The sequence below is a fragment of the Telopea speciosissima genome, chromosome 6 (assembly GCF_018873765.1).
Source record: "Telopea speciosissima isolate NSW1024214 ecotype Mountain lineage chromosome 6, Tspe_v1, whole genome shotgun sequence".
In the NCBI taxonomy this organism is placed as follows: Eukaryota; Viridiplantae; Streptophyta; class Magnoliopsida; order Proteales; family Proteaceae; genus Telopea; species Telopea speciosissima.
The window spans coordinates 6357124-6371519 of record NC_057921.1 but is presented as its reverse complement, the minus strand read 5'-3'; the positions used below and the strand labels follow the sequence as shown (position 1 = coordinate 6371519).

The following is a 14396-nucleotide window of genomic DNA, read 5'->3' as shown; positions in this document are numbered from 1 at the left end:
CAGAGTCACCCACTCGATCAAATGTTTGTGAAACATTGTCCCAGATGGCCTTGGCAGTCTCCTTTCTTATAAACCTTCATCCAATCTCAGGAGTCATAGAGAAGATTAGCCATGTCATGACTGTAGAATTGTCGGCCTCCTATTGGTCATAAGCAGGTGAACTAGGCTCAGGAGCCGTAATGGTACCTATAATGTACCCAAGTTTCCGTTTGCTTCTTGGTGAAAGCTTCACAGAGTGTGACCAATCCAAATAGTTAGTGCCATCAAGTTTCACAAAGGAAATCTGTGTAGGTACACTCTCATAAAAAACTGGAGATGCTGTGGGGAGAGGCTGTGAGGTAGCTGAACCAAGTTCAGAAGCAAACGTATCACCCATAGTGTATGGGAAAGAGCACTTGACCATAAACAGACAACAACCAGCAAGGGGAATGCACACTCAACCCAAAGAAATTATCTCAACACACTCTTCAAGAAGTAAAACAGCTTAAACAAGCTCCAATATTCAAATACAGATGTTCATAATCACTTCTTAACCAAACCAGAAGCCCAATATACCCTAAATGCAAGCACAAGAAAAATACAGCACCATCGGGTTTACCTGGGCAGAAAATCTGTCACCACGAAACTGAGTAAGGCTCAAAGAATGGTCTCATCCATCAAAGGAGAACACAAGGACAATAAATAGGACTCTTATACGATCCTAGTGGGCTGGTCCAACAGCCAAACCCAAGCTGAAATGTAACTGAGCCATGGATTAAACCGCAACTAGCGGAAATCGGCGTAAAAGCAGACCAACGAAATGGGCTATGCTTAAACAGTTCCTTCATCCATCAAGGAGACACATTTGAAGCATGGAAAGGACCTCTGTACGATGCTATTGAGCTATTCCAAGCTCCAAAGACATGCCGAGAAAGGGACTGACCTGGCCTGCAATCTTGAGCTGCCGGAAACCCAGGTTTCTGCTTGATTCACTTCAAAATAACTTCTATAGAGCTCCACAGTAGCTCAAGGTCCATCTTCAATCATCTAAATAGGTTGTAGAGAACCTATTTCATTTTACTTTAGCAAAGGATTTACATAGGAACCTCTTCTTTAAAATCCTTTGAGTTCTAAGATCTCAAAGAGAGGGAAAAAATGTGAAAAGAGTGGTGATACGACTCTCAAACCTAAAGCTCTGATACCAAGTTGGATTTTAGGTTAAGAATGTAGGTAAGGGAAGAGGAAGAAGATGGGAGGAGAGGAAGAGAAGAAGAAGAGAGCAAGAGAACGAAGGAACAATATTTCGGTTGTAATGTTAGGTTGTGAGAGAGATATCAAACTACCCTTAGAACAAAACTACTAGTAACTCTAACATCATTTACATGTGGAAGTGTATATAGAGCAACCTCCAGGGTATGTTGCTCAAGGGGAAAATGCTCGTAGAGTTTGTAAGTTACGTAAGGTGATTTATGGCCTAAAACAGTCACCTAGAGCCTGGTTTGATATTCTATTGTTACTTGGTGTAGGTTATCACAGTGGTATTCTAACCATTCAGTGTTTGTTTGTCGCCGGGATTCTTGGGTAATTGTCTTGGTTGTGTAGTTGATGATATTATCATATCTGGGGATGATGTATTTGGGATTACAGAGGTGAAATCTTATTTGTAGTAGCATTTTCAGATGAGGGACTTGGGTGCTCTCAGGTATTTTCTTGGTATTGAAGTCCTTCAGGATAAAAAAGGGGTTAGTCTCTCATAGATAAAAGATGTTTTGGATCTTTTGTGTGAAACTGGTATGCTTCAAACCTATTGATACACCTATGGACCCACCCTAGAAGTTTGGGACAAATGATGGCCAAGAACATGATGATAAGCACCAGTACAAGAGATTAGTAGGAAAACTCATTCATCTTACTGTTAGGAGATTAGACATATCATTTGTTGTTATGGTTAATAGTCAATTTATAGAGTCACCTAAGAAGGCTCGCTGGGAGGTGGCATGTCAAATATTAAAGTATCTTGATGGTGCTCCAGGAAAGGGGCTCATTTATTGACCTAATCAACATATTGATGTGGTTGGATACTCTAATGCAGACTGGGCTAGTGCTGATGGTGATCGAAGATCTACCACAAGTTATTGTACATTCATTGGTGGCAATTTTGTCACCTGGAGAAGCAAGAAACAGGCAATTGTGGCTCGGTCCAATGTTGAGGGTAACTATAGAGCCATGTCTCATATAGCAGCCGAGTTAATGTGGCACAGTGGCAGAAATCATTAATTCAGGAGTTGGGGCTTCCGGTTACTAAACCTATGAAGATGCTCTATGATAATCAATCTGCTATCTATATTGCAAGCAACCCGATGTTTCACGGAAGGACCAAACACATTGAAGTTGATTGTCACATTGTAAGAAATGCAAAAATAAAGAAGTTTAATGTAGAGCTAATTTACAAGTAAACTAACCCCAGAATTATCCACAATACAGTGTAACAAAGCAGCAACCAAAACCTAGCCGCAGGTCAGTTTAAGTCTATAACAGAACCTTAATGTCCAGCCCTGTGATGGGCCTGAAACTTGGGTTGAATGAAGGTTCAGACAAGGAAAACTATCCCTCCAAATTAGAACCAATTCTGATGGTCAGATCAAGAGATGGAGGTTGGTTACAAGTTTAGAAAGTAGAATGAAAATTAGAAGGTAAGGCTGTATCTTGCAAATCAGCAGCAGTGTTGGCTCCAAACTGGGATTGAAGGTAGGTCTCTTTGACAGGGATTAGCCCTCCAAAACTCAGTTGAATCTGAGCTGTAGTTGTAGAGAAATTGAGACCTGAGTTGCAGCAGGTTATGGCCTGGAAATCTGATTTGCAGGTGAGCAGAATCTCTCCTAATGCCTCTGTGTTGCAGCAGCAGTCTTTGTTGGTGAATAATGATGGATTCTGGTCTTCACAAGGTAGCAGCAGCAATTGAATACACTCTCACAGTAACTGTGGAGGTTCGATTGGAAGAAGAAGAAGATAAGAAGATAGGGATAGAAGGGGGATAGGGTCAGCTCTCTCAGCCTTTCATCCTCTCACCAGGACACAAGTTGCACAAAAGCAAGTTCTTTATTCATCATCAAATCATGAAGGCGCCTCTATGGGCAGTACATATTTATAAGCTCAAGTGTTGATCCCCAAAAATAGCAACAAATAAAATAGAAAGTCCCACATACAGTTGAGACTTGGATTACAAGTAGTTGGACAAAATAGAAAGTAAATAAAATAAAAACTCTAGGTTCCTGAATAGAAACTCTAAGTTGGAAAGTAATAACCAACAAAATAGAAGCTGAATCTAATAAAAAATAAAAACTAAGTAGAATCTCAATCTTCTAGAGGTCTTCAAGTGTTGCAGCCGACCCCCAAAGCTTGTGGTCCCCAGTCTATTAATTGTGACCATCGGCCTAGCTGAGGTCCTGGAAGAACTTAAGAAAAATGACAAAACAACAACAACAAACTCAGCCTTATCCCAACTTAATGGGGTCGGCTACATGGATCCAAACAAAACAAAGTAGGAAAACTGAGTTATAACCAAAAAGGGAAGGAAAAGATGGAAAAAGCGGGGTGGGGGAAGAGAATAGCAATGAGAAAGGAACACGCAAACTGAAAAAAGGAAATAGATATTAAGAGGGAAGAGGCCCAGCCCAACACATCAGGAGAATTAGCTAAATGGGATCTGGTGCATGTATCCTTGCCCTCCAATAGGTTCTATCTGAGGCCATCCTAGAAGAACTCAAGAAAAATGACAAAAATGCCCCACAATTTTGGGTTTGAGAGACCCAAACAACTCTCAGGCCATGTGGGCTGGCCCAGCTTAAAGCTGGTTGGCCCTATGGCCCTGTGGGCTGGTCCATCGATTGTTGTGATGGACCAGACCTGCACTTCTTATGGCTGAAGTATTGCTTGCCAAAGAACTTGTCTACATCAAAGTTGATTGTCACTACGTTGTTTCCTCTACAGATCAGTTGTGTGATATGTTTTACTAAGCCTTTGTTTAGTCCCGCTTTCTGGAAGATTTATGCCAAGTTGGGCATGGGTGAATTTATATGCTCCAACTTGAGGAGTATTAAGATGTATATATTGTACCCCAGGGGTATACTTGTCCTACCTTACAATAATATATTAATGCGTATCCAGAGAGAATTGGATTTGGTTAGACAATGTGTGGTTGGTAAGCAAGGATCGGTTTTTTTTTAGCAAGGTACGGAATGTATCGTCAAATATTCAATATGATTCCACAAGATCTATTTTCGTTCAAGTAAGGGATTCTAGCCAATTGAAAACCCGGGTTGGAATAATCCTTATATCGAGTTGCTTGTGGGCCCACCCAAGCAAGGAAACACTCAAATGCAAGGTTTAGTGGCAGAATAGTAAATAATTCAATGCCCAAAAGGAGGGTGGCAATTCTGTAAATAGATGGAAGTTTAAACATAAGAGAAAAGAACAAAAGGGAAAGGTAATGTACAATATGAGGAGGGGCAGATTTGGAATTAAAAGAAAAAAGGGACAAACAGGAATGGAAGGAAGGGGTATTTATGGAAAGTGGATAAATAAAATAAAAGCATAAAAGGAATTGTGGGAAATGGGAAATACAGTACCATCTCCTACCTCTAACACAAACCAGAGGAGAAAAAACAGATTTCGTTTTAGGAGGAAAACTCACTCGATTGGCTTCTACTTACCTTGAGATCTCAATCGAAGAATCATAACCAATAACTCTTCTGAGGTAATATCAAACCTATGCAAACAATATATTTCAAGGAATGGCTGAAACAGATCTGGCAGAAGATCTAGATTCAGACTTGAAGGTGAGTCTGAAACTCACGATTCCAGCCAGCTTTGGAGCTCAGGTTCAGTAGCAAAGGTCGCCCTAAGGTAAGGCCTCAACCCCCAAAATCTAAGGCGAAAAGAAGAAAGATCAAGGGAGATCAATTCAGCTTTGTGGGGCTGTCAGGGTTACCCAGAAAACAGAGTAACAGTGTTGGTTTAAAAGAAAACGGAAATAATGAAGACGACGAAGAAGAAGAAAATATCAGAGGGGAGAAGAGGTCACACAACCTGATTCATTCTTACCATACTGTAACAAACAATTCAAAATTTCATTAATCAAATCTGCCTAAAACGACAGTTACAAGCTTGTATTTAAAGAGAAAATAAAGATCACTAATCTAAAACTGAGATTAAACATAAAGACTCCTAATTGAAATAAAATCCTAAATCAACTCTATCTTTATTTAACTTAAAAACTGAAGTATGGAAAGGACTCTACCACTAAGTACCCCAATTAAAATAAAAGATTACAAGAAAAAATCCCAATTAAGAAAACCCTAATAAATAAATAAATTAAATCGTACTGAACCCAAAGACCCAGTTGGACCTGGTTCATCTTCACATGGATACCCAATTGGGTTTGGGTCGGCCCAAGGCAGTGCACCTGCATCATATATTTTAGTTGTTTTTAGTTTCTATTGTTCACGTACTAATTAGTCTTCTACTACAAAGACTGAAGGAGATTCTTGTCCTTGCGGTATTGTAATTTGTTTACCCTAATATAATGTGCTGAGAAGACTGCCACAAGTATGGACTGTTCTTTCTTGTGTCAGTCTCTTCTCTTTTTTCTCTCTCACTTCTTCTTCTTCTTTCTTCTTCTAAATTTCTAGTTCTGGTTTTCTATCTATGGTATTGTTTCAATATATACCTCCCATGTATTGGCGTAAACCCTTGTGTTTTCAGTCATCCAATTCTTTTAAGAAGTTTCTTTTTTTTCACTGGATTTTCAGAGCTTTATATAAAACTTGGACAACTTTTCTGCTCTTGATATATAAGCAGGGAACCTTGAAGGACTACCTGTCTAAAAATTCTTCCCTATCTGATCTGTCATGCGGCATATATTTGTACCAGTCTAGAGACACTCTCTAGACCTGCCAAACTAGAATATTTCCCTATCAAGTTACTAGCCCCAATAGATAAATTCAGTTATTTCCTTCCATAAGAAAGCTAGAAATACCTGAAAGCGAATGGATTGATTCTGTTGAACGCTATCCCTTAGCCATCTAATAGCCAATGGTAGTGAAGGAAATACCAAACTGCCCTCATAACTTGTGGGATCCTTTTTTGTATTATCTCTAACTTCTTCATGGATAGAGCCTGTGGATTGGTCATCTGCACCTAGTAAGAAAATAAAACCATCAAAACATATGGATAAGCTGAACAAGAAGTTGGCATACATGTGCATATGCAACAATTTAGTAAAAAGGGGGTGGTGTTCTTAAAATATATCACCATCCATAAGAAGATAAACTGTAATGCACTTGCTCAGATGGCCATGAAATATGCACTAATTTGCAAGAGTTTTACCTTTGTCACCATGGATAAGACTATCCCACACCCTCTGTAATATCAGCTGCCATGATAAATCAACATCAGGTTCAGCTGATGGTAAAGCATAGGTTCCAACCTTGTTATATACTGACATATTGGGTACAAAAAGGGCCTTCTGGAAGTGTACTCCTGAAATATCAAATTAGATTCACATTAAATGCAAGAAATTTGCCGAGCCCATTTAGTTGGGATAAGGCTGAGTTGTTTATTAAATGCTAGAAATTTCAAATACAAATAGGATGATGCCATATTGCCACCTAATTACTATTTGGGAAAAAGATCCCCACGCCAACAGTGTGGGAATGCTTACCTGTGCCCTCTCACATACCCTCTCACATCCTAACCATGTGGGCCCCTCACTGACACTCTCCTCCCGATCATGTGGGCTCGTCCTATTGACGAAACCATCTCTCGCGCCCCGATTGGTGTGGCATGGGAACCCTCATCCTTACTTTTAAATCTCTTTCTAAAATTAAACCACTTTTAGGAATTGGGACTGAATCTTGACCATACAGATGGATGTAGATATCTAAATGCGGCTCATAGCACAACTGCAGGAGCAACTGACCTCATGCGCATGACCCAATTGTTCTGATATTGCAATAATTTACAGTATAATATCAACGGTACTTATATAAAATACTAATTCCATGTCCCGTTCACAGAACTTACCATGATGAGCACAAGTCTTTATAAGGCGTGGAAGAAGTAGCTGGGGATCCCGCACTGACATGCAATTGAACAACAGTATCTGCACAATTCTTCCACAACTTTCAGTACAACATCACCCATTAGATCACGGAGGCAGTAGAAAAGTAAAAGAGACATTTTTTGAAGCATAAGGTGGCAGTGCCGGTGCTCACAAAATTTGTTGCCAATAGCTATCAATTCTCATGCCACTTCACCATGGCTGCTGATTTAACATGTGTGGAGTAATCTTTTAATGGCTGTGACATTGACAGCTTGTTTCAATAACTGTGAATCTAAGGTAGAACTTAGGTACTATGGGATCCAATGGTGAGATTAATTCCAAATGTCTTCACCTTGTCAGATCCCTCTTCCAGAGAATGAAGACCTAAGTAAGCACCTAAGTCTTTGAACCCTAACTAGTCATGTCTGCATTCTGGTTTTGTTGAATCCTCCATCATGGTTGCAAATACTGACTTGGATCCAGGAACACAATTCCTTCAAAGAAGAAACCAAACCTGAGTTTGCTGCCTTACAAATTGCATCACCACTCTCATGGTTATTATGACCTCCCTCCATGAGTGAGGCAAGAGATTATATTTGCTGAAGCGAAATTGAAGGGGACAGTGAACGTATGGAGGATCAGGTATCAACAGAACCAGATTCCAAGGACTTGGAATTGTCAACACATGGGTTGAAATGCAGGAGGCCATGAATAGAAGATTCCTGCCCACAGACTACAAGCAATGAATGCAGGTTCAGTTTGCACATCTGAGGCAAGGAAATATGTGTCAGTGGAGAAATACGTAGCTAAATTTTATTACTTAGCAAGGTCAGATTTTGAGTGGTACAAAAATGTCATGATTGCCCAGTTCAGAAACGGATTACAACCTCACGTAGTTTCTGGATTGGCTTACAGACTACAGTAGGTTGCTGGCAATATGTATAATGCTATCCAAGTAGCTGGCCAGATTGAGGAGCACCTGAGACAACTAGGAAAAAGGAGGTATGACATTGTTTCACAGAATGATGGTCCTTTTTTTATCTTCTTATCCTGGGAAGATAGTAATCAAACTTGCTGCTAGTGGAGTCTCCACAGGATCCTCTAGAACTACCAAAGCCTCCACATCACTACGAGGCAAGGATAGTGAAGGTTCCACTACCAAGCCAAGATCCAATTTGTGGTGTACCAAATGACCCAAATCCCTGATTACTAAATTAAGAATTTAGGATTTAACAGCTTCTGGCCAGACCTAGGTAATAGGTAAACAGCTGAAGGGATAGGACAGAAATAAATATTTAACTTTGTTTCACAGTAAAAGGTTAAGTAAAAAGTCTTAGGACAGAATCAAAGACATAAATATGCCGAAAAGATGGCCAGAATATGTAGATTTTAGACAACGAAAAGATAAATACAGAAACAAACGAGTTGCGAGGATTCAATATATTTAATAAAGGACAGTCTGTGAGAAGAGACTGATGTAAATAAAGAGAACAGAATAAAGGAAAACAGAAGTAACAGGATGATAAAAGGTTAAAGAAAGAAAGAACTAGTAGCAGAAATAACAGAAAATAAGATGAAAAACAGGTATGTAGATGTGTTGATTTAAGCTTCTGGACCTTGTGAAGACAACACATGAGATGGATTATTAGAGAGAGAGAGAGAGAGAAGGAAAAGAGTTACCTATAGGGGAAGAAGAAGAGAAAAAATATGGGAGATCAAACGAAGAGAAAAGGAGAGAAAGGAGAAGCGCTGCAAGGGAGAAGAGAGAGAAGAGATCGATGAGGGGGAGGGAAAAGAAGAACTTCACTCAAACAAATTCTTTAACAATAATTCTATCCCATTCCAAACATAGAAGATGTTACATCCGCACCCAAATCCATACTAATTTAAACTTGTGTATGTATTGTAGCGCAGTTTGGGAAGCTCCCTACGCCGGCGAATTACTTAAACTGACGATCAAACCGACATATAAGATCATGGACCCAAGAACGGGAAAGCCGGTAGAAGAGAGATTCCTCAACCAAGAGTGGGAAAAATTCGTTGACCGTAAGTTTGTAGATTATCCTCCAAGCACTAGCCCCAGGAGTGAGGAATACCGAAGAAGGAATCCGGTATCATGCAACATTGATACTTGGTGCCTCTATGAAGTGTGCATCAAAATGAGGAAATTCTTCGGGGTCCCGGAGGAGGACTTTGACTAGGTAGGCATCGATCTTAAAATTCCTTGATTAGTATGCATTTTAGTATCTAATCAACCAATCCCTTTTATTATATTTGGTATGTGTTATTATTAGCCATTAAGACCCCTCTTGCATGTATAACTACCCTCGAGAAGATCCCACTCCATTTGGAGTTGAAACCTGTCCAAAATGCCCTCTACGGACGATGGTTGGGCAGTTTGCAGACGATGCAGCACATGATCCGCAGGATTGTCCGCAGAGGCTAAAACAGGCCAGAAATTCAATTCATGCTATTGGTTCACTCATGCTCGAGCCTAGGGCTCAACCCCAAGCTAACCTAAGCTACTTAATACCTAAATGACCTAACCAAACCCCTAGGATGATTGACCTAAGACCTATTTAGAATCTAATGTGTTGTAAGCACACTTTAAGCCTTAAAACCAATCCCAACCAAGCAAACCCTTGAATCCTTAGCTAAATTAGGCAAAACCCTAGTCGCCTCCTCATTTCTCTCCTTTCCAACACCTGAGAATAGAGAGAAAACATGGAGAGCTAAGATAGAGGAGAGAAGATGAGATAGGAAGAAGGAGGAAGAGAAGGAGAAGCCTCAACCCCATTGGAGTAACTCTAGAGCTCCATTCCTCATCTCAGCTAGAGGGGGCAAGAGGATAGGGAATGAGATAGGGTGGTGACTGGCCGACCGTGACTTAGGTATCACACCCGCCATGTGTAAGCTAGAGGGGGCAAGAGGATAGCCGAGCCACCGTGATTTGGCACTATGGACTCGACCTCTAGGCTACACATCGGCATACTATCGCATTGCATTAGATGTTTGATTGGTTAAGCTATGATACACCCAGTACTACAACCCTTACCGACAAGGGTATAGGTGTCAGGCATACCCATGGGTCCCGACCATGTTTTCGGGGTAGTCCACCATGAAGTTCAGGTGCCAACTGGTATTTCGGGCTGAACACCAGGACGGCGTTTGTATCGGGGGTTTGCAGACAACTCAGTGAGGAGTCCGGTACCGTAGGCTTCAACAATGGCACGGGTTTGACATCGTCGGACTGCCATTTGGTTTATGACACCGAATGTCGAGGATGCTACTTGAGTGCCATGGTAGTACTTGACCAGCCTTAGACTTGTTGTTAGGGGGAAAATCAACGAATGCATTCATGCATCACGTATACTGTGTATCATATATGTTATTGCGCTTGCTTGTGTGGTTTAATCGCTCACTGGGCTTGGAGGAAGCTCATCCCTCGAGGGTCCTCACTTTTTAGATGTGGATGCAGGCATGATGGACCCAGTCGAGGCTGAGCATGACTATCAGTGTGGCGATGGATATGAGGCTTGGGGTGTTCCTGGCGAGGAGGAGCACGGTGCAGGCTGTACCTGTGATGCATGTGCTTACTAAGGACAGTAGAGTGGGGCTAGAGGCCCATGGGATTTATGTTTTCCTTTATTTTGTTTCGGAAATGTAATTAAGTATGATGATACTTGTGGTTTTGGTTGCTGTATACATTTACTTACTATACTTATGATATGATCGATGAACACTGTGAATAATGGAATAAGATGGCACTTACATATATAGTATCACCTCTTTAGTTTCTGAATTCTGTTAGTCTAACTATGTAATTATATGCTTCCGTTGCGGCTCTGATTTTGATTATAGTGTCGGGATTAGTGAACATGGTACTACAAAGTGCAGATCCTTGGGATTGGTGTAGAATACCGGGGGTATTCCAGTCACACTGCCAATGTTTGGGGAGTGGGATGTGACAGAAGGGGTTACATCTATTTAAAACTCAGAATAAAGAAAACAACTCTTAATTTCCAAATCAACATATTAAAAAAATAGAAACATCCTATTAACTCAATTGACTTGCGATAAACTTAACTTGGACCCCATGACAGCTACTAACAGCTATTTTTTTACATACAAAATTACCCCTGACATAAATAAAAGGCCCATCCTAACAACTACTACATTGGGCCCCTATATGGGACTAAAGTTGAGCTAATTAGATTGTGAAAGCTTTGGCTTTCACAATCTATCATAATTATCTAGCCTATCCAAAGCCACTTCATTGTCAGTTGTAAATTACTTTTCCTTTTTCAAATTTATATGTTCTGCTTCAATAAAAATGGAAGGAGCATAAAAAATTTTAACATACAAATAGCACGAAGTTGAAAGCCAAGTGCTCTTACTGGTGTGGAGTTTTTCACAGAGGCGACATTTTGGGGCTTCTCCTCCAAGAAATTCTGCTGTTGGACATTGTCCTTGATGGCAAGACAAAACCACCTTGCACACACTTCCATGCTTTCTGGGCTATGGGCTCCATCCAAATAAAAAACCAGATTCCCTGATCCTACATATGGGTCAGAGATGATTTGTGCTCGCCCTTGCAAACTGGCTGTTGTAAGCCCTCTAACAAACTGTTCCGGCAGAGAGCTCTATTTCCATGCAGCATGGATAGTTAAGAGATAGAAATTTCAGATTTCCAAGTTCCAACATGTTGCTACGAAAAAGCAGACAACCTCAAACTAACTATAGAACTTACAGGCTGGTCAAGGTATGTGCCTTCTAGATGGCCAGTCTTCCGAAGCCAGGTACGACATAAAGCAATGGCGAGCCCTGCATTTATGTATTGATGCTCACCAACAAGCCCAAGATCTAGACCATGCAGAAAGTTTCTGTCCAATGGCAATGCTATTTGAAGTGGTACCTGCCACCAGCAAAACATAAACAACTAGGTGGCAAAAGCCACAACCTTTTGATTCTTGTTATTTCAACATTATAAAATAAACAGTGATGCAGTTATATCTGATAGGGGCAAGTAGGAAGTTTTTTAGTTTGTTGGGTTATTATTGCAATTTTTCAGTTTATTTATTTCTTATTGGAGATAGTCATACGTAGGAGAAGGGTCCAATTTGTTTTTGAATTTTAATTCGTAGGTTTCGATAACGTTAGGAGTTTGAATCGGTGCCAAAGTTTGTCTCAGGTTATGGATGGGATTAGGACTAGTTTATATATGTAACCAATCCTTGCGATTGGAATCAGTTTCTTTTTTTGACAAATTAAATGAAAGTTTTGTTGGTGTTGCTGCCAAGAGCTGCATGTGTGCAAGTTCTGCAACTTCCTCTTCTCAGTTCCACCCTCTTGTTTCAGGTTAATCTCTCCATTAATCTTCTTTCCATTCTTCTTAATTGCTCCTTATCCTCCTCTTTTATTTTCCTATTCTCCATTTGTTACTGCTGATATTCTGTTCTGGGCGGTACCTGCATCCAACCAGATCTGAATCGAACTCTAACAATCCCTTTCTGTTCTTCCTAAATTTAGAGTGCAGATCACATGCCTTTGGGCGACATTCAAGCCCTGGAATTTCATTCCCAGATTTCCCCTTTACCAGGAGATACTGACCTTCAATTGAAACCTTACCTGTAACTTCTGCGAGATTCAGTTACAGGGATTTTCCTTATTGTTGATTGTTTCTAGAAGAGTAAAAGATTATTGAGTGCAGAATCTTACCCAACAATCTCAGGTTGATCGAACTTTACTTGAGAGACATCTCTCAATTGGAGTCGAACCTGTTCTCCACCTCCCTCTTTCTTATAAAGAGGAAGAACAAGACATCCAGTCCTACTATTTGATTTTAAGTACATACCTCTGTTTACACAAACCCCCTTTTTTTTGAACTTTTGTAGGGCGTCAACAGAACGGTGTTCTGTCGGACCATAATTCTAAATTAATAAAACCGTTTGGTTGCCTAATTCCAATGGATTACAAGAATTGCATAATTCTGATTTTTACACTAAACTTGATCCATATCTGAGTTCACCTCTTTAGGTGAACTCAGATATGAATTACAAATTCTAGGCTTAGTATAAATAACATCATCCAACTTTGAATCATAAGCTTCTTGCCCTAAATCGAAAAATGATCTGAAAAACGCGATTTTTTCTTCAACTAGGGAAAAACGATCATCGTCTTCCATGGCCTGAACCTGCGTTCTCTCACTCTCTCTTCCATGGCCTGAACCTGTGTTCTCTCTCTCTCTCACTCACTCTCTGCTCTCTCACTCTGCCGACCCTGTCTGACCCAGGCCATCTCTCGACCTTTCTCTGGTGATGCCCTTCTCTCCATCTCCGTCTCTGAAGAAACGGATCTTGCAAGCGTTGGCTCTCTGGACCATCCTCTATCACGCCCTTCTCTCCATCTCCTTCTTGGAAGAACTGAACGGTCTGAGAAGAAATGAATCTCAGAAGGCAGTGGTCTCTTTCTGTGGGAGCTTGAGGGAGAAGAGAGAGAGAGAAAGATCGTACCAAGGAGAAGGGGGAGGAGTTGAGAGATCGTGGAATGGAAAAGAGGAAGATATGGGTAGTAGCACCTGATTCTAGTCGGTGAACAACATGAAAGGCTGGGACTGGTTTGAGATTAGAAGAAAAATCGAACCAAATAGGGTTGTGATTCTTCAAGAGGTATTGTTCTTGTTCTCAAATGACGTTTGGATCATGTATTCTCTGTTTTAGCTTTATTTTGGAGTTCATTTGAGATAGAAAGCACCAAGATGAAGGGGTTTTATGGATTTGTATCTATTTGGGTTTGAGTTTGGGTTGTCTGTTTCTCTATTTGGGGTTTTGATTCTTGTTTTCAGAACTTAAAATCTGGAATGATCAGAGAAATAGTAGGAGGAGGAGGAAGAGGATTTGAGGAGCAGCAAGAAGGGTTGCTACTGACTTGTAGCAGGCTCGGCCAGCAGCTTGACTTGCTGCTACAGTGGAAACAATCTGGAAACCTATGTGAACTGCATCATTCAATTTTCTCCTTATGTATATTTCTTCTTCTTATTTGATTGTCTTCATTTTATTTTAGTGAGATTGATCAGAGTGCCTACTCATAGGATGTTAACCATGAAGAAAGATTTTAGTTGTTTGAACTCTGAAAAATATTTTGTAATTTTCAAGCCTCCTGTTGCAATATTTGGGAGTAACCCAAGACGAATAAGGATGTACTTCGATTCTGTTCGTGTGGTGGAACCTCAATTCCTCAAATATGACCTCTTTTTTGTTTAGTTGTAACCATAGTTCGAGAACTCGTTTCGTTTCGGTATTTCGAGCTGACCGAA

At 40.5% G+C, this 14396-nt stretch overlaps 1 protein-coding gene across 3 annotated transcripts in view; it reads right to left on the bottom strand.

The window, feature by feature from the left end:
* LOC122664662 (folylpolyglutamate synthase-like) overlaps positions 1-14396 on the bottom strand; it is a 69619-nt gene that overhangs the window by 22186 nt on the left and 33037 nt on the right. Inside the window, exons 10-14 of one of the 3 annotated variants that reach the window (XM_043860588.1) lie at positions 11832-11996; positions 11479-11724; positions 7063-7141; positions 6367-6519; positions 6017-6177 (exon numbers count right to left, since the gene is read on the bottom strand). In XM_043860588.1, coding sequence (XP_043716523.1) covers positions 6017-6177; positions 6367-6519; positions 7063-7141; positions 11479-11724; positions 11832-11996 — 804 coding nt within the window. The remainder of the gene's footprint in view (positions 1-6016; positions 6178-6366; positions 6520-7062; positions 7142-11478; positions 11725-11831; positions 11997-14396) is intronic. The other 2 variants (XM_043860589.1, XM_043860591.1) reach the window with 2 other exon arrangements.